This window comes from Tachypleus tridentatus, chromosome 1 (assembly GCF_004210375.1).
Source record: "Tachypleus tridentatus isolate NWPU-2018 chromosome 1, ASM421037v1, whole genome shotgun sequence".
NCBI classification, from domain to species: domain Eukaryota; kingdom Metazoa; phylum Arthropoda; class Merostomata; order Xiphosura; family Limulidae; genus Tachypleus; species Tachypleus tridentatus.
The window spans coordinates 59,511,243-59,538,726 of record NC_134825.1 but is presented as its reverse complement, the minus strand read 5'-3'; the positions used below and the strand labels follow the sequence as shown (position 1 = coordinate 59,538,726).

Genomic DNA, 27,484 nt, shown 5'->3' with positions numbered 1-27,484 from the left:
AATGAAAACCGTAATCACAAATCTATAAGATCTAATTCTAACTTTGGTCTATATTGTGTAGCTTTGTGCTTAATTTCAAACAAACAAACGAACAAATAAGTTTGATTCTTGTAAAGCTATATCAATCAGAGATATGGCTATACTGAAAGTTTGTAGATGTTCTTTGCATTCCGTGGACACACAAAATCTGAGCAAATAAACTAAAAAAAAAATAAAATTTCAACAGACAGTAGGGATCGTTGGTTATTCGTAGAATTGCTATAAGAAGTAAATAAAGCAAAATAAATACTGTAATAAAACTATACACATAAGTAAAGTGATACTTTTGTTTTAAATATCTTTAATATCAGTACAACTAATAACCAACTGATTCCTTCTTTTTGTTAAAAGTTTAATTTTTTTGTATTTATCTAAGTGGCTGGGTAGCTTTAAAATGCGAGTGCTGCCATCTCTTGTACAACATTTTAAAAGCAAATATTTATACAAAATTTTAAGTTGTCTTCCAATGTTTGTAGATTTGTAGTGAACATGAACCTTTTAGTTAGTGAATATACAGGTTTTATGTAACATGCAATTTTAAAGTATTATTAATCGTTACATCAAATAATTTTCTATATTTTTCTTAAAATTGGTGTAATAAAAATTAAATACATAGTAAATGACTGAGGAGCTAATGAAAAAGACCTCCGCTAGTACAGCCGTAAGTCTAGGGAGTTACAATCCTAAAATCAAGGATTCGATTTCCCCCGGTGGGTTCCGCAAATGGTACGATGTGGCTTTGCTATCAGAAAAAGAAACATAATTTTTTGTTTAAAATCAGTGTAGAATGTAAGGGATCAAATATTGGTGAATGTTTTACATTAAAAATAAGAATGAAACATACACCATGATCTGAAATGTTTTTACATATCAACTTTTCCACATATAGATAAAATATATTTTATATTAATAGGCTTATGTTACAAAAAAATGAATAACTTACATAAACTTAGGAAAACGTATGTATTAAGGGTTATACCATTAACTTTCATTATTTGATAAAATATTCTTTGTTTCACGGTTTCCCTAACTTTCATCGGTCATGCATGTCTCTTGGCTATTGATAATGTTTTTTGTTGTGTGTGATATAATAAATGTTTTATTTGCAGTTTTACAAATATATTCTTAAGTATTTCATACAAGTATTTTATTTTAATTATTATAATATTCCAATGGCTTGAAAATAATTTTGAGAAGTTGGTAACGCTAGGACTTTGGGATTAGATCCCCGTAGTAGATATAGTGCGTATAGTTCGTTGTACAGCCTCGTGATAAAATAAACAATTACTCAGTGACCCATACTTACTGAGGAAGAAATCTGGAAGGATGGTAATAAATAACCAAAACGATAAAGGGTGGAGTAAAAATAATGTAATAAAATATGAGATAAGCATGTTGAAGATAATTAAGATATACATATCTTATATAAAGTTATAATAGATATGATGCAAATAAGTAACAGATAGATCTGATATAAATAGGTAAGAAATTGATCTAGTGTAAATTATTAAAATAGATATATATAAATGAGTAGGAGACAGATCGGATATAAATAGTTAAGAGACAGATCTAATATAAATTATTAAAAGATGGGTATAACTTAAATAAGTAAGAGATAAATCTAATATAAATTATTAAAAGATATATATGATGTAAATAAGTAAAAAATAGATATGCAGTAAATTATTAAAAGATAAATGTTCTAAAATTCGAAAGGTAAACGAATGTAGTGACTCCATCACGAAAAGAACATTAAGCGTTACTTACCTGAAAATAACGAAACTCAACTTTCTAATTTTTATATAAATTTGTCTATTCAGACTTTCTTGTAATTGTTGTATTCTGTGTTTGAAGAGATTTGTTTGTTTTGAATTTCGCGCAAAGCTACTCGAGGGCTATCTGCGCTACCTGTCCCCAATTTAGCAGTGTAAGGCTAAAGGGAAGGCAGCTAGTCATCACCACCCACCACCAACTCTCGGACTACTCTTTTACCAACGAATAGGGGGATTGACCGTCACATTGTAACGCCCCCACGGCTGAAAGGGCGAGCATGCTTGGTGCGACCGGGATTCGAACCCACGACCATCGGACTACGAGTCGAACGCCTTAACACACTTTTCCGTGCTGGGCCTGTATTTGAAGAGAACGTCCATTCATATGCCTGCGAAAAAGAATTTATTTAAATATATTTGTTTCATTTCGTGGTCGGATATACAGGCTAGATTGAATAAGTTACTTATTTAACTATATCACAGATGGTACAAGAAAGAGTAGGAAAAAACATTATAAAACTATTTTCAGGCGGACAAAATGGTCTGTAAAAATGTTTACCCGCTTTTTTGAACCAACAAATTCGTAGAATACTTACATGGTAAGAGCGCAGATCTTTATTGTTAGATTTGTTTTTTATCTTATTTTATTTACGTAACTACTGATTTCTTTCGTAAAACTCTAAATACAACATTTCATCTTCACACTTATTTCTTTAAGAACGTCATGGATAAAAACAACATCATCCCGAGCAGCTCCACATGTGTTTGTTTTTCTTATAGCAAAGTCAGATCGGACTGTGTTCACCGAGAGGAATCGAACATCTGTTTTCAGCAGAGTAACTCCGAAATACTGTAGCTGTCTCAGCATGGGATACCCCTGTGGCCTTACTATCATTTTGATGTAGCATGAATTGTGCATGTTCTGTTTAGTCGGTTACTACAAGGGTAATAAAATTTGCAGTTATCGTTTAAATGCAAAATTGTTAGTAATGGTTCACGAGCGCTGATGAACATTTTGTAATGAAAATAAAACAATGCTTATGTATGTGTGTATGTGTCTATGTATATATACTCAACGAGGTGAATGTTTAACGTTTTTTTTATTTCATTAAAAATAAAAGTATTAGTGATCATTTAAAACCTCTATTACAATTTATCACCTATAGGTGGCAGCATATATTAAATAACGTTCGTATTATTTTTGATATATTCTAACATAATACTGCATCATTCACATGGTCAGTAGCTGAAGTCTATTTACTAATTATATTTCTTTGCAGTTACGAATTAAAATTAGTTTATGGCAATTAAAAAGAATGTATTCTATCTACTTGTCTAGGTTTTTCATCTGTCTGGGATTTTACAAAACCGATTCAAGGGTTTGATGACTTTTAAACCAGGCAGGCTAAGCGTTAAGAATCCTCATTTACACTGGATATTCAAGTTAGTATTTGTGTTCTCCATTGGATTCTTTACGTCGTTTAGCGCGCATTATCTGAAAACGTATTATGTTTCTAGATGCTTTCCGACCTTTAGGTTGTTTTCAGGTTCTTTGAAAGTTTTCTGAGAAATATTTGACAAATAAAACGTAATCTGAGGGTCGCGGGTTCGAATCCCCATCGCACCAAACATGCTCGCCCTTTCAGCCGTGGTGGCGTTATAATGTGACAATCAATCCTACTATTCGTTGGTAAAAGAGTAGCCCAAGTGTTGGCGATGGGTGATTATGACTAGCTGCCTTTCCTCTAGTCTTACAGTATAAAATTAGGAAAGGCTAGCGCAAGTAGTCGTCGTGTAGCTTTGCGCGAAATAAAAAAAAGACAAAGAAAAACATGCTTTATGTATTGATGCTTTCTGTATAAAGTATTGGCTTCGTCTTCTTTTCGGTTTCATTAAGTATTCAGAGTATCCGCTAATCAACGAAGGCCGTAGTGATGTAAGATCTTCTGTACTACAAATCTTAACTAAACCAAAATGAACACCACAGGATACAAAATAATAATACTTCCTGACGATTTTGTAGTATAACACAGAGTGGTGTTTGTTTTAAATAGAATATTGTTCACGTTTCAAGGATATGGTGTTCTTTTTGATTTAGTTAAAATTTGTAATACAGCAGATATTAAAAACTATATACATCACATATTTATGTGCCAAACTATCTGGTCAAACAGTTTCGTGTTATAAGTGTAATATACACTGCTATATTTGCAACTGTAAATAGGCCTAAGTATACTCAGTCAGGCATAGGTATATATGTGTTGTGTTTGGTGACAGTGTACTTTCCTGTGTGATACGCGTGTATTACGTTAAGTGACGATGTATTTTCATATGAATGTGTGTATGTATTATGTTAGGTCAGTGGTTCCCAACCAGGGGTGCGAGATAACATTTTTTTTTGTACGCCATCTAGGGTTTATGCAACTTTTAATTCGTTATAATATTTTTTCTTTTCCAAATGTTTCGTTTTTGTTTATATATCATTAAAACCTAATTATAAAAATTTGTTTTGGCCACCTTTACCTTTATTCTTAAATAAATAATTACTGTGAGAAGTGCGAGAACATATTAAAATGTTTTAGGGGTGTGAGGCATAAAAAAGGTTGGGAACCTCTGTGTTAGGTGATGGTGTTATTTTCTATGTAACTAAGTCTGACTAGAAACTGTTCTGAGCTTCAGTACAGAAAGTACTGATATTTCTGGTCTGACGACGGATGAAGAAAAGCAAGTCAGTTGGAAAACACGAAAACAAGAGAATAACATGATTCAGTAAAAAATGTCTTTTGTATTCAATTCTGTTGCTACAATGCAGATCCTTGGCCAAGCAAGTTTTCTCTGGAAGGTTATACCTTTAAGGGACACACCTTATACGTAACGTAAGGGTTCGCCGTTTCTAATTGTCGGTATTTAGGTCCTAAGTGCCCCAGCCAGCTGGCTATGCCGGGTCAGGTCCATATATGAACTAAGAAAGACTGGAATGAATACAAACAAACAATGATATGTGAGTTTTAAATCATTTATAACGTTAGAAATAGTACTGTATACCCAGTACTTTTAAGATTATAGGGTTAGTATTTTGTTAATACATGATTAGAAAACGTTGTGAAGATTACACACGATTTTAAACTTCATAAAAGTTATTTTGGTTTTAATAACGTATTTTCCGAATTTACGATTTCGATTTGCGAAGATTTCGAAAATAATATTCTTTTTTTCTGTAACGTAAGGTTTTTCCACAAATTAGGAAGAAAAAACTCTTACTTATATCAAATTATTATTTTTTTGCTACAATAAAGAGTTTTTTATTATTATGTTTGAGTTCTAGGACAATAGATAAGCCTCTCACGTCGCGATTGGTCTAGAGAAATCTATGGCTAGTGGTTGTCAGAATTTTACGTATAACAAAACGTGACCCGATTTCAATGAGAATGATTTTATGTAAAAGTATATATGATGCTTTTTGAAAAATTTGAAATTATGGAGAGAAATGGTCTCGTTTCTGATTCAACGTGCAGGAGTAACAGTAAAACATGTAATAATTTCAAGACAATAAAACCATCGTAAGCCTGTGTTATAAGTGTTACAGTTTTCATCTTCCCACAGGAGAAAAACCGCGAAAACATATTTAGTTTTCTAGTTGGTACTTTTCAAGCACCATACGACGTCAGTTAATTTTTTTAAGATTAGAAGTGTTTTTATACATTTCTTTGTTGCAGAAAAACATTAAGTGACAAGAAGCGCTAATTAGCGTCCCCACTATAATTAAAGAGAAAATGACAACCTCGTTGAATCCAAGAGTCAAGTGTGGTGTAATTGGACAGTTCATGGTGAGAACAATGTTTGTAACATCCACAATTAAGAGTTATCTGGAAGTATTATCATTTCTGTGTCCTCTACGTTTTATTTTCTCAGAAATTCTGGGTCATTGTGGTTGTTTTGAATGAAGCCCAAAGCTACACAATAGGCTATCTATGCTTTGCCCACCACTGCAATCGAAACCCGGTTTCTAGCGTTGTAAGTCTGCAGACATACTCCAAAGCCACTGGAGAGAGAGCGGAAGTTTAGGATATAGACGTGTTACAAGAATAGCAGGAACCCAGAAAAGTAGCTTTTGACCAGTAATCTGTAAGATTTTTTCATTACAACAAATTAGTGTTTTTCAGAAATTAATTTATTGCTAGACTCAGGATTTTTGTTTATTTACACAATGAGTTCACTGAACGTTTCGCACTACTATATAATAATAATGACGGAACGAACTTCTCACTACTGTCCTCACTTTGACGAACTGGTGAAACAATAAACCGGATCCTAAAGAACACGCCATCAAAGATTGTGAATCATCAGAAAGAAAGCTGCGATGATCACGTGCTATACGTAGTAAAACCATACGGGGAAACTGAACCAAAATTAACTGTCTGCTCACATAACTTAGTGATGTTAGAAATGGAAACTACTCTACCTGTAGTTGTGACGTACAAAAACCCAAATGGGACGATAAAAATAGCAGCATAATAAAAAGTATGTGAAGTGGCTTTAACGGAGTCTAGCAAAAACTATGATATTTGTTTGAAACTAGAAGAAGAAAATGTTAAATAGCTAGAGAAAACAATAATCAATGAAAACATGTGAAGAAACTTTTACATAGGAAATTTTATTTAACGGTTTGATTGAAATTAAGCACAAAGCTAAACAATGAGCTATCGCTTCTTTGCCCACCATGAGTATCGAAACCCGTTTTCTGGCGGTGTGAATCTGCAGACATGCTGCTGTGCAACTGAAGGTCTGATTTAACACTCAACCAGAATAAGAAAATAGTGAAATGTGTGAGGAAACTGACCCAAACGGAGGAATGGAAGGAGGAAACTGGAGAAAGGTCACTCAGTCACATGTGGTGTTCAGAGTGATAAAGCACTTAATAACCATGTGCAGAAGAAGGATAGTGGTAATTAAGATCATCTACTACCACTAGAGCACAGAGCAAAATACACAAAAACAAAAAGGCAGAGGTTGAGAAAACTCTTAGTCTTAGCCTGGAATCGAAATGAGGCAGCACTAAAAGATGTGGTTATTCTTGACTTTCATGGTGTTTTGTAGATGCCAGTAACGTAGAGACAGTGGTAACACACACATATACACAAAAAAAATAAGTAAGAGCAAATGGGAAGGGAAGAGCAGTGACTGAGGAAGAACAACAAAACTTTGCTGTTAGTTTCGCCGTGTTGATTAGCTCTTCAAGATGTGTGATAACCCCTGACCTTCAAAATCTGTGATACTTACAAGTCACATAAAGCTTAATGACCACCAAATCTTCTAGAAATGCATCCTAAAGCATTAAGAAGAAAGAAAATGACATAGTTTATGTAGAGCAGTGATTCCCAACCAGGGGTGTTCGCACCCCTTGGGGGTATGAGATAGCATTTGTTTTGGCCACCTTCACCTTTATTCTTCAATAAATAATTACTGTGAGGGGTGCGAGAACATACTAAACTTTTTTAGGGGTGCGGAGCATAAAAAAGGTTGGGAACCACTGCTTTAGAGAATAGCTCCACTTCTTACTTTACTACAAACAAACGGAGTTTTCATAATCCAGATACAAAATGTGTTGAAGAACTAAGTAATGACATTTTCATATAAATAGAACAAAAGCTGTCGATATAGAGATGAAAGTGTTGCTTTTACTAAAGCAAAGCTTCACTTTCATACAAAACTAAATTCTCAAGAGTACAGAGATATAAAATCCCTAAGTCTTACGTCATGGCTGCTATGTTCGATAAAAACGTGACATTTGTACTTGGTTTCCGGATACAAGTTAAATTCATCACAAAAAGAGCTTCGCATATCAACAGAACTAGTTCGAGTTGTGTTAAAGACATTCAGGGATTATGCAACCAGAAACATATCTGTTGAAGATCGTGGGAAGGAACATAACGAGTTAAAGTGATTTTACTGTATTGTGTGATTTATAACTTTTGTGGCCCCCGGAAGAAAACCAGGTTTCTACAAGTCTACAAGTACAGAATCAGGCAAAGGAAGTTAACGTTATTAGATAGCATGTCAGAAGCAAAGGACGTTATACATACTTAAAACCTAAGCTGAAGAGAAACGAAAGTGAAAATCAACACTAAAACGTTGCTTTCACTTGCAATGCAGGAAGAAAAAACCAAAATAGAAACTTTCGCAACACTAGTGTCACCATAAAAGCATGTTGAAAGAAACAGTGAACTAGCTCAAGGCAGTGTGACACGACACAAATGGAAACATGGGTAATAAAACAAATTGTAGTTATAAATATGCATAGTTTGCAAAAGTCATAATTTTCAATCTCTAAATGATAGAATAAAATGGGCTCGATGACTGAACATAAGAAAACTTAGTCATATATCCAAGATGTACAGTTTTTTTCTAGAAACTAAGGTTGTTCAACCACACCAGAACCGCCAACTGCCTAAATGATGGATAATTTAAACCACACCAGTAGCACATACTGTCTCAGAAAGTGCGTGAACACAGCAGGAAAACCACCCATAGAAAGAAATGGACTATTAGAGAAAGAGAATACCTATTAAAGATACAGCCATAAGGTGGGACTACTAGAGAAAGAGAATACTTATTAAAGATACAGCCATGAGGTGGGACTGCTAGAGAAAGAGAATATCTATTAAAGATACAGCCATAAGGTGGGACTACTAGAGAAAGAGAATACCTATTAAAGATACAGCCATAAGGTGGGACTATTAGAGAAAGATAATACCTATTAAAGATACAGCCATAAGGTTCAGTACTATCAACCCATACTTCAAATCTGCTTTTGTCCTTGAAAGCCTTCCAAGTATTAGACCGTGTGTGAGTTCTGATGTGAAAACGAACATATCTAAAGAACGAGAACCAGAAATCGAGCGAGTTTGAAAGCGAAACAAGCGTTGAAGTGACAATGAGCTAACGAAATGCAGTAAATAAATGGAGTTTATTGGCGCAAAGCAATCTCTGCACAAAAATAAGCATAACTAGGTAACCCTAGTGACAGTAGTGGTGGATAAGGAAAAGCAATCATAATGAGCTTCCGAGAATCATGGTGAACAAAATGAAGCATGAGATGCCATCTGTCTGTCTGTCTCGTGAAAAGTGCACAGGAGGTAGAATATTTTCAAATGTGCATTAATATGTGCATACAGAGAATATCCACTTTCTGGTGAAATTGAACACCACTCTGAATAATAAGAGTGAACTAAAAATTACAAGATACTGAGCAGAAAACGTCCTCAGATTTTGGAAAGAGAGAACAGACGTCGAGAGAACGAAAAGCGATGGCATAAATCAGACCTAGGATTTTCAAACACATTATTGAGACAAAATAAAAAGGCCACAGACAGATGACCGAGCGGTAGAAGATTGATTGGTGTGTATGTTTTGAATGAATACTTTAGCTGATTATTAGTTATTGTTTGTGCTGTTATGGCTGTCTCATTTTTCCACATTGAGGTAGATATGTATGCATTTTCTATTTTGTTAGATTAGTGATTCTCAAATGGGTTGTGAGACGCACTGTTATTTGCCGTCACGAGCCGGGACAACTATAACTCTTTAATGTAACGAGTCATTACTTATGTATAATGGCCTGTATTATTTGCCAGATAACTAAGTGTATTTTGTGATGCAAAAGGTTAAGAAACCTTATGTTAGATGACAATGTACTTTACAACATGCCTGGTTTTTAGGCCCATCATGGCCAGCTGGGTTAAGGCGTTCGACTCGTAATCTGAGGGTCGCGGGATCGAGTCCCAGTCACACCAAACATGTTCGCCTTTCCAGCCGTGGGGCGTTATAATGTGACGGTCAATCCCACTAATCGTCGATAAAAGAGTATTCCAAGAGTTGGCGGTGAGTGGTGATGACTAGCTACCTTCTCTCTAGTCTTACACTGCAAAATTAGGGACGGTTAGCGCAGATAGCCCTCGTGTAGCTTTGCGCAAACTTCTAAAATAAACAACAAAACTGAAGTTTCTGACTTGTATTTTGGAAAAAAACGTAAGAAAAACAAACAAAAACAACAAAGTTAGAATTGAAGCACAGGAGAACAATAGAATTTATGTAAAACATACACAGTCTACGATTAAACAAGCTTTCTCTTGCGTAAAACATACACAGTCTGCGATTAAACAAGCTTCATCTTATGTAAAACATACGCAGTCTACGATTAAACAAGCTTCCTCTCATGTAAAAACATACACAGTCTACGATTAAACAAGCTTTCTCTTATGTAAAAACATTCACAGTCTACTATTAAACAAGCATCCTCTTATGTAAAAACATATACAGTCTACTATTAAACAAGCTTCCTCTCATGTAAAAACATACGCAGTGTACTATTAAACAAGCTTTCTCTTACGTAAAACATACACAGTCTACAATTAAACAAGCTTCTTCTCATGTAAAAACATACACAGTCTACGATTAAACAAGCTTTCTCTTATGTAAAAACATTCACAGTCTACTATTAAACAAGCATCCTCTTATGTAAAAACATATACAGTCTACTATTAAACAAGCTTCCTCTCATGTAAAAACATACGCAGTGTACTATTAAACAAGCTTTCTCTTACGTAAAACATACACAGTCTACAATTAAACAAGCTTCTTCTCATGTAAAAACATACACAGTCTACGATTAAACAAGCTTCCTCTTATGTAAAAACATACAAAGTCTACGATTAAACAAGCTTCCTCTTATGTAAAACACACACAGCCTTCTATTAAACACGCTTCCTCTTATGTAAAACACACACAGTCTACTATTAAACAAGCTTCATCTCATGTAAAAACATACGCAGTCTACTATTAAACAAGCTTCCTCTCAAAATTTATCGGCCCATCTGCAGTAAATATTTAAGTAGTTAATGGATTGCATATAGGAGTAGGGGAAGATTAGAAATCCAGCAAGACATAGTATTACATCTCGGAATATGAAAAGAGTAGAAATCATGAGAAGAATAGAGAACAAGCAATATGTACTATTTCATATAAAAATACGAGAAAAATAAAAACCAAGTAAATACACAGTGTATAAGTTTTGTATCATTCACATGATTATGATTTTTTATGTTCTGTGTTTTTTCTCCTTGGATTAAAGTATCATTATGTTACAAAATATAAGCAAAACGTGATGAAAGTTCTCACATCTGAAATTACGAGAGAAAAGGTGTAAACTTTACGTTATTATTGATATCTCTTGTCCATCAGTTAATGTTTGTTTGTAATTAAGCACAAAGCTACACAATGGGCTGTTTGTGCTTTGCCCGCCAGAGGTATCGAAATCAGATTTTTAGCAGTGGGAGTCCGCAGACATATCTCCGTGCCACTGAGGGGCAGTTAATGTCTCTCAAAGTTATTTTATGGTGATAAATGCTACTAATGAATGGTACGTTTGCGGTTATTTAATAGAAAAATTGCAATTAGTTGAGAACTTTAAAGTTAAATTTGGTGTCACTCGATATTTCTTGGTGAAGAACATGTAAAATAGTATTAAACAACTTACTGTGATTCAAGAGTTATTTGGGAATAGCGGCCTTTGTGTTTATCTGTCTTCTGTGAAAGTCAAAACTCATACTTAGGTCAGAAAAGTGAAGCCCAAGAGTTGATGATAGATGCTGTTGACTAGCTGATTTATCCACTAGTCTGTCAGATCAAGACAAGTTACGGTTAGGCACAAATAGCCCTTTACGTAGTTGTAAGCTAAAATTCTAAATATATTGTGTTTGGAATAGTATATATTTGTAGTAAAGCCTGATAGGTTATGTGAAACTACGGAGAAATAACAATAATGTTATTTACAGAAACGTGCGTTAGGTTTAGCATGGTTATTACTAAAACTTACAATATCATTTTTGATTGCTAGTAATCTAGTCTTATTGGTGTTTTCATGTGTATTTGATGTGCTGGCAATCTAGTCTTATTGGTGTTTTCATGTGTATTTGATGTGCTGGTAATCTAGTCTTATTGGTGTTTTGGTGTGTATTTGTGTCTTACATCACAAACTGTAACTAGGTATAAATGAACGCAATAAGTCTTAGTTAAAAAACAAAACCTTAAAACCCAACTGTTAAAGTTAAACATTGCAACAATGTCTTGTGGTAAAATATCCAGAATGAAGCCCTGGAGTTTTATTTATTGCTTTAGGTATTTTCAGTCTGAGTTACCTGGGACGCGGGTTGGTCCTGAGGTAGATCTCTGAATGTCTGAGCTTTCGAGCCGGGCCAGGTTCATATCCATACCATATCACAAACTATTTAAAAAATTTAAGCTGTGGATGAGCTATAAGAGTGACAGTTAATCCCACAGTTTAAATGGTTAGAGGGAGGATGCTGCTAACCGGCTGCCTTCCAATAGGTCAGTAGTTCAAATTATGAGAAATATTGACATATCTTACAAAATACAAATACTGTGTTTCCTTTCGCTTGTGAAGAATATCTTGACCAAGGATTATGTGTCATGGAAGGGACACCATAAAACCCCTAAAGAGAGGAAATGAAAACCTACCGTGCAGTGAACTCTCTTTTAATGTGCTGGAAAAACGTTTCAACTGATTGAAAGATTTTGTTTATTTTACTTTCTTTTATGGAAACTATTAAGAAACAAAACATTTTACGACGTAGATATTATTTCATATTGTAATATTGTACAGAGACTAGACGAGAAGGACATGGAAAATACGTATAATTTTATTAAAAGTTTGTTTAATCGTTTTTTTTATTACCCCTCAAGTTTTCTCTCTATCACTGTCATCTGCCAGTGGGCCAGCGTTAGATGTATGGACTTACAAGACTAAAATCTGGGGATTGATTCCTCCTAACGAACAGGACGCATACGCCCCATTGAGCATCTTTTGTGTTGAAACAAAGAAACAAAACTGTCTTATTGTCATAAGTGTTTTATCCGTGAACATTTTAACCGAGGAAATATATTACCAGTCTAAGCAAATAGAAGAGTGAATACTTTATAAAAAAGATTTCTGTTAAAGTGGTAGGCTAAGGACGTGATACATGTTTAGTTTATGTTTTCAATTACGTTTGTTCTCATAGTGCTTATTTAAATATCTATCGGTTGTTTGGTCGCAATAGAAAGCTCCACAATGGATCATCTGCGCTCTGCCTACCGCTTTTATCGAAACTAGATTTTTTAGTATTATAAACCATCAGACTTACTGTTGATCCTCCGGGAAGAGCACTTTATATCAGACTTACTGTTGATCCTCCGGGAAGGACACTTCCATATCAGACTTACTGTTGATCCTCCGGGAAGGACACTTTCATATCAGACTTACTGTTAATCATCCGGGAAGAGCACTTCCATATCAGACTTACTGTTGATCCTCCAGGAAGAACACTTTCATTGAACTCTTAGATGTTAAATTAAATTACATTACTTCGACTGAAAACGCTGTTTGTGTTTTACCATCTTTCACAAAACTATATCTGCGAGCTTTGAATTATCACAAAAAATATATAGTTATCTAAAGCTTCATATTTATTAACCTCATTTAATTTATCACAAAAGCAGCTTCTAAATTAATATTTTCTGCTTATATCTTTAAAAAAAAAATCACAATGTGTGAAACAGATAGCTATTACTTGACTACTAGTTTTCTAATATCAGTAGCGCTCTACATGTTTTGTTCAAAGTAAAGATAGTACAAATAACCTTCTACATACTATTTAAATTGAATCGTGTTTCAAACCAGGTACAATATGAAGCAAAGGAGAAGCGTCATCTTTATGTTTCACTGGCTTAAAAGTCGACTCTACTTGGATACCTGTGGTGTTGTCTTTCCTCACTTGTCGATCGTAATAGCAAAGTTATCTGTGGTGATTCAGCAGTACATCTGAGGGCTTATAACGCTAAAAATCAGTTTTCAGTACTAGAGATAAGCATAACCCAGATAAATCATTGTGTGACTCTGTGCTTCAATATAAACAAACAACATTGCATCTTCTCCAAGAATGTCGTGCAATGCATGATAAGTTCTCATATTTTCTATGAATTTTTTGTCCTTTAATAGTGTTAAAAAACTACATATTCCTCAGCACGTGACTTTATAGATGACGACAACTACTCATTCTAATAATGTCTTTAACATGGAATCAGTTTCTTATCCCTAAAACAAATATGAGTTCACAAATACACATCTACTCTATATTTTTGGATAAACACATTTCATTTCAGCACAGAGGGAATGCTATTTTACTTGTAAAACTAATATCGCTATTTGTTTCTTAGGCACACAGAACTTTAAGATTTTGGTTAGACAATTTCTTAAACACCATTATCAATAATAAAAGAGCTGTTAAGTTAACCATGCTTTAATACAACTGTTAAATGTATTATGTCTTAAACATTATAATGCAAGTAATTCATGCAACTGCTTAGAAACCCTAACAACAATTCAAAACAGACTTCAGTGAATTAACTTTAAATGTAATATGAACTAAATAAGTAAACAGTCTTGGAAAATGGACAGTTTTGATAACTGTCAATAAACGTTGCTGATTGCTTGTTAATTATCTAGGAAAGGTAAGCTAGGTTTATGTTCATATTCAACTGAAAATTTGTTTTATTATTTATTTATTAAGTGTTGTGTAAATTCATTAACTAGCAAAATGTTGGACCTGTAATCATCAGACTGTCTATAAAAAATGTTTGAAAATCAACAGGGCATTTCTTTTCAACCAATGTTTTTTCATGGTAATTTTAGAACAGAAAAGCCGTAGTAGATGTAAGCTTTTACTTGTTATCGACTCCAGTAAATAAAGCCGTTACACACAAAATACGATTCTTAACTCCAGTAAACTTAGTGAAACAAACAGAGAAAAGTTAGTGCATAAATCCATGGCACCTCGAAATAAAGTATTGGTGTATAAAACCTGGCTGTATCATATTATCATAAAGTATTGGTGCAGAAAATCTGGCTGTATCATATTATGATTAAAGTATTGGTGTATAAAACCTGGCTGTATCATATTATCATTAAAGTATTGGTGTATAAAACCTGGCTGTATCATATTATCATTAAAGTATTGGTGTATAAAACCTGGCTGTATCATATTATCATTAAAGTTTTGTTTGTATTTTAATTTCACGCAAAGCTACACGAGGGCTATCTGCGCTAGCCTCCCTAATTTAGCAGTGTAAGACTAGAGGGAAGGCAGTTAGTCATCACCACCCACAACTAATTCTTGGGCTACTTTTTTATCAATGAATAGTGGGATTAACCGTAACATTATAACGCCCCACAGCTGAAAGGGCAAGCATGTTTAGTGTGACAGGGATTCGAAGTCGTGTCCCTCAGATTACGAGTCGCGCGCCTTAACCACATGGCCATGCCGGGCCACATCATTAAACTATTGGTGTACAAAATCTGGCTGTATCATTATTATTAAAGCTTAGATCCTGTAGAGAATTTAAAAACTCAAAATTGCCCATAATTGTAAAAATAGTAAACATTTTTTAAAGAAAACACGAGTAATGCGTTCACTGAGTTATAACTTAAGTACAAGTATGTTCACAGTACACTGTTTGTATAATATTTTGATAATTAACTTTATTTATCTATCAGTGTTTGTATGTAATAAATATTTAAGTACAAAATATCCAAATATTAATAAAATTCACGGACGCTGGATTTATTAATCGGTCTTTATGAACACTGATGTCCCCAACAAACTTGTATAATTCAGATAAATTTGCTTATGAAAGGATAATTGAAAAACTTTTTAAATAAATAAAAATGTTAGGTACGTCTTTAACCCTTAAGTTGGAGTTGGTGTATTATTTGTAACTATATCTGCTTGTAGGTTTCTCCAGTCAGTCCACCAAATGCAAAATTCTCTCTTTCTTAAGGTTTACTAGACTCTGCAAGACGTCAAAAGTCTAGTTTTCTGTTGTTACACCTTCTAGATGTGCACGCGTGTATGTTTATATATGACATTAGCTTTTTCATGCTAACGTTTTACTGACTTTGTAGTTCGCTATTTACCTCGGAATTCATGTTTCTATCATCGACCTCTACAATCATTTCAACTGTATTTCTAAAGACATTTTTCCTGAGTTGTTAGTCATATCCCAAATGGAAGAGCAGATATCTCTACAAGTTCGGTAGAGTTAAGAGCTACTCTATCCACCAAATAGGTAAAGAAAATTATTGTTGGAATAGGTGATGTAGCAATTTGTAATATCGCAGTTGGTCTTTAGTCAGGCTTGAAAATATGGCATTAGAAAATACCAGTAACTAGCTTATTAAGTCAAAGATTTGATTCTCAGACCAGTGATTTGTTATTACAGAGTTATTTTTTTAATGTACTACTTCGTCCATTTTCTTTCCAGTTTTGTTTTAATCTTGCAAACTGGGACTGTATAAAGTTATTTCCTAAGAACATGTAGAAGTTATACTTAAGAAAAGAAATCCAAGTTTAAGGTGAAGACATGATTTGAGAGAGTAACAAAATCCCTCTCCTAGATCAAAAGGTCTCAGTGGCAGAGTGAATGAGGTTTACATTCAATGCCATCACGAATACAACTGAATGGTTGTGCGACACACTGCAAGAGTAGATTAGTTAACACCTAGTCTTATACTAGTTGTGCGTTTGTATTTTGTTTAATGAATTTCGCGCAAATCTTCTCGAGGGCAATCTGTGCTAGCCGTCCCCAATTCTTGGGCTCCTCTATACCAATGGATAGTGGAAATGACTGCCTCATTACAACGTCTTTACTACTGTAAGAGCAAGCATGCATGGTGATGAGATTGAAACCCGTGACTCGCAGATTGCAAGTCCAATGCCCAAAACACCGGGTAATGTGTCTGTTTTAATTGTTATGTTGTTTATGATATATTTGTTTTTGTAATTAAGGACAAACCTACACAATGGGCTGTTTGTGCTTTGCCCACCACGGGTATTGAAACTCGATTTCTAGCGTTGTAGGTCAAAAGACATACAGCTGTGCCGCTGACTGATCTCATGAACTTCGGCATTGAGTGAAAGGTCCTGTTGGCAGTAACATTTCCCATCACAATGTATATATGTCATCGTCTTATAGCATTCCTCTAACTAGAAGCCCTAATAGGAATATTAAGTAAAGATTTGTTCAAATAAAACAAAGAAGAATGTTTCAAATAAGCTATACGAAAACAAATCCATGTCAACGAAACTAAAACTGAAACTTAATAACTTAGTACTGTCAGATAAATCTGAATTTAACAAGCAGATAGCAAGTCTGTTATATAGAAGGTTCAAAAAGACTTGCTTACTAGAACATAAACAGCAAATGAAGGATGAACAGTTTTGTAAAGCAAAAAAATAGAAAAATTATAATAATACTATAACCTGGATGTTTCTATTAAAAATAACTGACCACTTTTTACATTCTGCATCAAGTTACTTTGACTGCCAGAGTTAGAAAAAGGTATGATATATTTTACACGTGAAAACAGTGATTAGTTTGTTTTTCCACACGTTAGGAATAATTAATATCACACATATTCAATGGGAAATTAATATCATACTTTTTGATTCATTAAAACCTACGGACTACGCTCTATTCGGGTATGACCAATATCCCAGAAGAAAGATAACATAGTTAAATGAGTATAGGCGACATTGAATACCACTATAGAATTGAATCTTTGTTCTGTTTTTATTCTCTATTATAGAAGGGTAAAACCTGGAAGTTTTCAGAGTTATATAATAAACAAAATGTGTTTTTTTTGTTTATTTAATTGTAAAGATACACAAAAAGCTATTTGTGTTGTGCCAACCACAAACATCACACCTCGAATGTTAGCGTTATAATACCTCAATCCGACTACTGAGCCTCAGAAAACACAATGTTGCATTGTGCGTGTGTAGAAGAAACACGATTTTTACTTTTTATGATAGAGTATTCAATGTAATTCATTAATTGTTAGAAGTTCATCTTCATTTGATAAAATAGAATGCAATACAAAAAATAATCTTTGAGAACATAAGTTGAACGAACTAATTTTCCTCCGTTAAAAATACAGTAATATTTCACATACTTTCTATTTTGAAGTTAATTTCATGCAACCAAACCTAAACGAGAAACGTTTAGGAAATTAACAGGAACTCTGTTGATGAGTTCCAAATGGATAAACAAAATGTTGGTGCTAATTAACGTTGTTCGAAACCGTTGTGTTACGTTTCTTCTTGAGTATCTGGCATTGTGACAGTTTTTATTTTCCTCCGTTATATGAACAATTGAACTCGAATAAATTAGTTTGGATAAGAAATTTTTACGTTAAATGTGAACTTCTTGTTTTTGTACTTCTGTTATTATGAAAGTTATGATTTAACTGTATACTACAAACGCAGAATAATGAGTTACTCAAATAATTAGGTCATCACTTTATTTGATAGCGAAGAATGAATTCAAAATACAACATTTCTAAGTTTATAGATTTTGATGGATAAGCAACTGTGAAAATACTCATAGGTTACTCTAAATTACTAAATGGTACTTAGTAATTTGTTATCGTTTCTTGCGTGTGTCTCTCTGTTTTATAAATTAGAACACACTTTGAACAATTACTTAGCTTAGCTTCATGAACCGGGTTTTTTGTTCCTTTTAAAGCACAAAGCTTCATAGAGGGTCATCTGTGTTTTGCATACCACAGGTATCGAAGCCTGGTTTTTAGTGTTATAAGCCTTCAGATTTATCTCTGAGCCACCGGTGGGTAATACTAAGCCAAAAGAATATACCAGCAGATGGCGAACATGAAAAAGTTAAGCCTCATAGTTTAGTTTGTTTATAATTAAGCACAAAGCTGCAAAATGAGCTGTTTGTGCTCTGCCCACCACGGATATCGAAACCTAGTTTCTAGCATTGTAATTCCACATCCGCAGACATACCACTATGTCACTAGAGGGCGATAGTACCCAAAAACTGACATTTCTAAATATTGGGAGAACGTAAGTCATTTTATATAGAGGCCTTTTGTGTCGAACTTACTGTGATTATTATTGTAAATATTAATATTTCAAGGCACTCTTGTTTCTTTTACATCAGTTTGTTTTGAATATAATTAGCGAATAATAGTACTTACTGTTTGCTTTTATGATGAAAATGATATTTATATTTGTCAACTAGATAACAAATGCTTTTGCCGTTGTATACTTAGAATGAGGCTGTACTATAGTCTATTTTTTCTCCGTCGACAGCAGGGAATCGAACCTCGGATTTTAGTGTTGTAACTTTGTAATTCATATTCTGACACGCCGAAGGAATTAACAAATATAAATATTGCGAAATATTAGAGGGATAACATTTATTACAGAAGATTAGGCATAGCAGTATCCAAATGACTAAAGTTTTTCAAAAGCTGTACTTCTGTTTTACTCTAAGTCGCTTATCATGCCATCTGTTGAGTAATAACGCAATTCAATCTAAGTTTTTTTCTGCATGAGAAATTTGTATGCTCTACAGTTGTTTAACTTGAATATTTTGTTCATAAATTTAGTGTATTAGAACTAACGTATTCAAAATGTTCACTGTCTTATGTATTTTGCGAATAAACTAGAATAAGAACTGGTTTTTTATTCACTTAGTTCACTGTTACAACATTTCCAGCGGGGAGTAAAACATTTCGTAGAACAGCAAGCGAGTTTTGCTGAAAACCATCGTCAGCTTTGGTACGGTGTTGTAGTTATGACAGCTAGAGGAGATACGTGTGTGAAGGGAGGTGTAAAGAACACTGTGAATAAGAATCAAAATATCTGTGTGTCGTAAGAAGACATTCGTTGCACCAGGGAAATAATTTTCATTACAGATTTAGAACCAGTTACTGAAACATTCTTTAGTGAAAAAGACAAACAAGATAGTTTCTGTGTTAGTTTAACCAGAACGCCACGCTCCGAGGACAGCTGACAGACTGCCGCGGTGAACAGACACAAAAGGCCCACCCGCATCTCAGAGAGGACGCGTCATCATGGCTAAGTTTTATCAGGTCTTTATCTGGGGTAACTTGAGTTATGTACTTACCATAGTCCTCTTAACGGTTTTCTGTAATGCATCAACAACATCAAATAAATTAGAATCATGTTCTTATGTTAAATATGTCTATTCGGAAAAAGGTTTTAATGACGGTGATGTACCAGGTAAAGCAATCCCAGGTAAGTTTCATCTGGAGTGTTAGTGCTAAATGATTGCCTTTCAGAATTTAATCTTGTTTATAATGTAGTTATTATTACTATGCCTAAATTAATACTCATCTTAAAACTTTAAAAATGAATGAATAACCCAATGGAACTCGTTAAAAACAAATTTTAAGTTAATATTAATGTAACACATTGTATGAGCCATTTCGTATGTTGCACTTGGTTTTGGAAAACAACAAAACACGAAATCTGAAGATAGGGCTAGGCCACATCGAATTATTTTGGTACAGATGCAGTTTATGCGAGCTGCCATGTTGGGGTTCATTGAAATCGGAAATTACTTTTGTTTTGGTGAATCGTGAGTAGTAATATCCTCGTTTTCAGCGCATCATTATCTAACCACTTGAAAAGTCAACTCCAGGAAAAGGTGTTTATTTATAGAGTTAATTAATACATATCTAGAAGTAAATACTACAAATAAAGAATCTATTTGGTAAGAGTCACATACTAATGCAGGTTATAATAATTTATTGCACGCTTCTACTATTTGAAATATGACGTTATTAGCATCTGCTATCGTTAATTATGCAATAGCTGATACCTGTGTAAATGTTTTGTTTGTTCATTTTCAGATATTTGTGCAAAGCTACTCATTAGTTATCTATGCTAGCTGTCCGTAATGTTAGATTGATAGAGAGAATGTCAACAGTCCTTACTCTTAACGTGCCTGACAAAATAGTCAGATATTACCACCACCCTTATGACGAACGACCCACAATGATGAAGTACAAGCGGGATGCGGACGATGGAGTCTCTCAGAGCCGTACATAGTCCGGCATGTTAACAGCAGGGATTCGCTTGGCTTACGTATGTCTGTAACATTACGTGATTCAGATGTGGCGGTCTGATATGCTAAATACTGGGCCTGCCGAATCACCGTAAAGAAACATTTTTTTTTCACGAAAGAGAAACAATTTATTCGTTAAAGAATATGTTAATTAAATATCTTTAGGACATATCTGATCGTCTTGTCAAAATACTTGCTTATTTTTACAAGTTTCTTGTGAGTGGATCAAAAGTGAATAGGTAAACACAAAAACAATAAATCAGTAACAAGAAAGTGGATCATTTAAATAAACAAAAACACAAATAAATAGATTATTATAACTGGAAAGCTTGAGTACGTCGAAAGTACTTAAACACATTCAAGCTGTACCGTGAGGATACGTTTTTCGACATACCCCCTCCCCCCAAAAAGAAGGAAAATGTGTTTTTTAAATAGACAATAGTTCTGCCTGATCCAAAAGAAAACCGAAAAATATGCTACATGTTCAAGGAAACACCAAAATTCAATTGAAACATGTAACATTTTATATAAAAGTCCTTGTAAATGGCTTCTTTTGATTTTCTTTTTTCTGTTATTAGGTACCCCAGAGAAACATTTTCATGATGACGTCACGTTTCTGTTAACAAACGTTATCCTGATATAAAAGTGCTTATAAATGTTTTTTGTTCGTTGTTTGTTGTCGATTAGGTATCCCTATAAACACGAAGCAAAAATAATAATTTATCGGTAATATAAAGTTAATGATTAAAGGTGACATTCTTGAAAACCAATCTAACCTATAATATATAATTCTGACATTCTTTAAAACCAATCTAATCTACAACAAATAATTATTAAATTCTTTAAAACCAATCTGTTCCACAACAAATAATACTGACATTCGTTAACACCAAACTAACTCAAAACAAATAATACTGACATTTTGTAAAACCAGTCTAATTCATAACAAATTATACAGACCTTTTTTTATTTGGAATTCACCCGACAAAGCTTTAGAATTAAAAAAGTGTTTTCATAATAAGTATTTTTAATTAGAAATTGAAAAATGACTGATTCAGTCCGAAACTAAAAATTTGTATTTGTTACAACGTTTCACAAAAAAACAACAAATAGAAATCAAGTTCTTAAGGTAATTTTTTATTAATATTCTTTTCACCAACAACGAAAACTTTGAATGCGATTTCTATTATTTTCTTGCTTTACTTCTAACATCTACGTCGAAAAAACGTAACTCTGAGATACATCTGGAACTGTCAACTGGTGGATGTTTAAATCTTTGAACGGTATCAGATGACAGACTGATAATTCTTGTTCGATATTAAAAGTTTAAAATTATTTTACCAGAGTTTCTGCTTCCGCCGAATTACGTATCTAACCCAATACATGTTGAAACAAATTATTTGATTCAATTATCAACTCGAGAGATATGTTTTATTTAATAACATCTTACAGCGATGAAGATCCTTAAATATAAAAACATAAAGATGGGTTCATGAGAAAAACACCGATGTTGAAATATTGATTAAAAGTTAAAAGAAATCTACTTTTTAAATTAAAGTCCGGCATGGCCAGGTGGTTGAGACACTCGACTCGTAATCCGAGGGACGCGGATTCGAATACCCGTCACTCCAAACATGGTCGTCCTTTTAGCTGTGGGGGCATTATTATGTTACGGTCAATTCCACTATTCGTTGGTTAAAGTGTAGCCAAACAGTTGGCGGTGGGTGGTGGTGACTAACTGTATTCCCTCTTGTCTTACACTGTTAAATTAGGGATGGCTAGCGCAGTTAACCCTCGTGTAGTTTTGCGCGAAATTCAAAACAAACCAAACAAAGAATTTCCTTAACTAATAATAAGAAAAACAAGAAAGCAAGATTCATTCATAGATATAAGGTTTTATATTTTTGTGTTTTAAGGGATGAAACATAGTACTCTGAACTTCGAAACATTTTTTCCAGAGGGCGCTGTAATTTTGTAAGGTTTGTGTTTCAGTAAATGTGTTGTTTATCATATTCGTTTAATTTATTACGATAGACATGTTTGAAGGTTGAAACAAACATAATAAAGCGTTTTGTTCCATGTAATATTAATTGTGAAAGGGATTTATGTAGATTATTCAATTGTTCCAAATATGTCTTTTTTTTTTTTTTAATATTGGCCTTAAACTAATGAATAACAATAGATATTTTTTTCTTGAAAATACATGAATCGTATTTTGTTTTAGATTGACATTTATCATATTTTTTAATATTGCAAATGAAGTATTTAACCAGTTAGATACCAGTTATAAAATACGTAAATTAATCGATATAATTTAGATATTATAAAGCTTCTGGGAGCAGAACATGATAGATCCACACATATAGTCTAACGAGAGAATATACTTCAAATCGGAGATTACTAAACATCAAAGTAGTTGATTGGGATTCATTCGGTAGTGTTATTGCTAATTAATTAATACTCGTAAATTATTGCATTTCAAAGACACTACTTCTGTTTGACATTAGTAAATAATTTTATTATAACAGATAAAAACAATAGTATGAAGTATACTATAATGAATATATTTATATATGATGCATTTTAATAATACGATTTGATAAACGTATTCTAACCGTAGAAGGAATATTTTAAGTTGATAATATACTCAAAATTGGGATTACGGCCGAAAAAATACTCACTAGTGTAAACGAACATCAGATATTCTCAAGCAGTTTGATAATGTGAGTAACGTTTCAATCACTACTATATCTGCTATAACCCAGCTGGTCTGAGGATCCCTGGTATTGGTATGAAAGGACTCGTCAGCATTGGATATAGCAGACTTGTTGTGGTTGACATATTATTCAACAATATTCTTTGCTTTCATTTAGAAGTTATTATTAATAACTTTAATTAATTCGTTAGTGCATTAATTTAGTTTTGTACATTAGTCGTTTGATTTTAGTTTTGATCTATGAATGTAGCTTGCTTTGATCAGAAGTTAACATGAGCTACTGCCATGCCACCTATTAGTTGTTATAACAAACAGGTAAGTAGCAGCTTGGGACATAATGGATTTGAAAAAATTCTAGCTTAGCACTTTCAGATTTGTTCCATTTTAAACAACTTCGACACGGGTAAACAGTTACAGATAATCCAGATTCTCGTACGGATTGGACAACGACAGAGGTGCGTACTGTAGAAGATGTGTATTAGTTTTGTGTTTGTTCATATCCTACAAAAATCGTTACATATTAGAATAGCTATATTTATGATACTTGAAGGTTTTAGTTTACGTCTCGACAAATACAGTACAATTTACACAACAAGTTTGCACATAATGAGTCGATATATATATGTGTTTGCTTACTACCTTAACCCTTTCAATTCTTTATACAGATAAACTTTGTCAAACTATAAGGTGATAATAAGTAAAATTGTATAAACAGTGTATAATCTTCCATCAAACTATAAGGTGATAATAAGTAAAATTGTATAAACAGTGTATAATCTTCCATCAAACTATAAGGTGATAATAAGTAAAATCGTATAAACAGTGTATAATCTTCCATCAAACTATAAGGTGATAATAAGTAAAATTGTATAAACAGTGTATAATCTTCCATCAAACTATAAGGTGATAATAAGTAAAAGATTGTATAAACAAACTATAAGTGTATAATCTTCCATCAAACTATAAGGTGATAATAAGTAAAATCGTATAAACAGTGTATAATCTTCCATCAAACTATAAGGTGATAATAAGTAAAATCGTATAAACAGTGTATAATCTTCCATCAAACTATAAGGTGATAATAAGTAAAATCGTATAAACAGTGTATAATCTTCCGATGTAACTAAGAAAAAAAAAGTCTTATTAAACACGAACTTTTGAAATAATACAGAACATTTTAGATAAACTGAATTTGACAGATAATTAATCGAATTGTGAAACGTTTTAGTATGATAAATTTGAACATAATGTCAATGATTATCAACATGCAGGTGGCGCATGTAGAAAAAACGCGGAATATCTGGGTTTATAGAAAAGTTCTTTTCCGTAGTTTGAACTTAGTAATTTGTTATGCTGCTGGAACTCCGACCCAGCAATAGGAGCCTGTGTTATGGGCGTCACTAGAAGTGGCATTGTTTAGCACAAGGGTGTCATAGGCACAACGACAACTCCCAGAACATGGGCGACACAATTGAAAGAATGAATGCGTCATCATGAGTCATTGTATTTTTCACACACAGAATGGCCTGTACAGAATATTTATCTCTCTGGGAGTTTAGTTGGTGAGTGGGAAGCAATTCTTGTTTGTCCAAGTTGAAGGACATTGGGAGGGTAGGCAAGGCGACGTAGTATTGTTGTTTTCTGTGTGACATAGAAAAACTCCCGTTTATAGGTTGATAACTCTGAAGACTGCTGTTGATGAACTACTGAAAAAACGAATGTGTTAATGCGTGGGTCTGTTAAAACACATCACGATAAATTATTTTGTTTTAGTAAAATATAGTACTTACGAAGCCTGCGCTTATTGAAGCTAAACATCGTAACTAAAACTTTATATAAACTAAACGTGTAACACATTGTTACCTTGTGTGACCGTTTTCGCGAAATACCTTAGACATGACATTAATAGTTAGAGTAAGGTTATGCCACACACTTTTGCATGCTGATACTAGTGTGTAGAATTAAGTAACGTGTATTACGTTTTATGGCCCAGCATAGCCAGGTGGTTAAGGCACTCGACTCGTAATCTAAGGGTCACGGGTTTGAATACCCGTCACACCAAACATGCTCGCCTTTTCAGCCGTGGGGGCTTTATAATGTGACGGTCAATCCCACTATTTGCTGATAAAAAGAGTAGCTTAAGAGTTTTCGGTGGGTAGTAATGACTAGCTGCCTTCTCTCTAGTCTTACACTGCTGAATTAAGGACGGCTGACGCAGATAAACTTCGTGTAGCTTTGCGCAAAATTCAAAACAAACAAACAATTAGTGTTTATAATACGATGTTACAGTTGAATGGTTTAGGTATTTCGAATCGACAAAAACAACAAAATAAATTAGAACTTTTTAGTGTAATTCACAAGTGAAATGAGTGATACTTTAACTGGTTCTCTTTGGTTAGATTGTTGGATTTATTTTAAACATATGACATTTTATAACATTTATATCATTTACAGGGTGTCCCAAAAGTCTGAACCCATAGAAAAAATAAACATTATATTATTAAATTAAATAAACATATTTCTAATCTCAGTTATACATATTTTAGGAAAGTTTATTTCTTATAACAAAAGTCACATCAAGCTATCTGCTGTGTCCACCGAGGATAATCGAATCCCTAATTTTAGCGTTGTAAACCCAAAGACTTACCGCTGTCCCAGCGGGGAACATTTCAGGAAGAAAATTTAATAATGATATTATATACGAAGAACTGATTCTATTGTTATTAATGACATACAATTTGAATAATTAGTAAATGAAGAATAAGTTGTATATTTTTCAGTATGGGTCTAGATTTATGGGACACCTTGTACAACAGTAAAACAAAAGTTGCTGGAAATCTGCTGTAGTGTTTGTTTTTCATACTGAAACCATCGTTTCATGCTTTCCCAGTCAGTCTATATTAATTTATTTAATTCTATATTAGCTGGAAAACATTGCAAGGTTTCATTATTGGACTTTTGGATTACGTGGTGCTCGTTCATAGAGTGCACGTGCTTTTGCGTTTTTATTTAATTTAAGGAAGAGTTGTTTTTGAATTTTTTGTTTTTAAACTAGGAGATTTAAAGAATCAAAATAAAATAGAGACAATAATCGTTACCCTATGTATTTATTCTACAACATATATAGACTAAGGAATGTTATTACACAGTGAGCATAAACCGTATTCTACACGAGCTCGTTCTGTGAAATTACAGAAGGGCCGAAGGAAGCCGAGGCGTAAGAAACGTTATTTCACTTTTTATATAAGTATACAATCTTCACTATAAGAATGTTAAGCAGTAGGAGTATGTAACAGTATAAAACATCACCAACCGTAAGATCCTATATTTAGCTCATGTAAGAATCTAGACTTATTTAACAATGGTAAACCACTCCCATAATCTGTTATTCACTATATTCATCTATGAAAAGTCGTTCATGCGACTGCTCCCTCTAGTGGATAATATTGACTTTGAGGTAAACATCAACAGCACATAACTACATACCCGTTTTCTTAAAACTCTGCCAAATTATCATTCATATATGTTAGGAGAAGTCATCACATATACATCTGATAACAATCATTCGTATACCAGCAGCCCCTTCGGGTATATTACACATGCGTATTAACTTGAGTTACGACTTTTATTCTGGTCGTTACAAACATAAAACTTCAATCAAATATAGCGAAACCGTTTGGACACAGTTAATTCTCACTTTGTAGTTGAATTAACACCTGTAAACTGTAAGAAACGATGTACTAGCGGGTACACTTTGATTATTTTTATGCTCAGCAAGTATTCGAATGGGTATACGAAGTACTATTTTAAGATTTATTAAAGGAATCAGGAAAAGTGACTGAATGAAGTAATAGTTTAAAACATATATTTTATTTAAATCCAGTTAAATAATAAAAGCATCATTGCCATATTAGTCTTTAAATCGCATATGGCTCTCTTTAAATAGTTA

General features: G+C 33.5%; 1 protein-coding gene across 2 annotated transcripts in view; it reads left to right on the top strand.

The window, feature by feature from the left end:
* Positions 1–19,493: 19,493 nt before the first annotated feature.
* The window catches only part of LOC143249611 (glypican-6-like), a 125,085-nt gene continuing 117,094 nt past the window's right edge, over positions 19,494–27,484 (top strand). Inside the window, exon 1 of one of the 2 annotated variants that reach the window (XM_076499756.1) lies at positions 19,494–19,987. In XM_076499756.1, coding sequence (XP_076355871.1) covers positions 19,804–19,987 — 184 coding nt within the window. In that variant the 5' untranslated portion in view covers positions 19,494–19,803. The remainder of the gene's footprint in view (positions 19,988–27,484) is intronic. The other variant, XM_076499766.1, reaches the window with a different exon arrangement.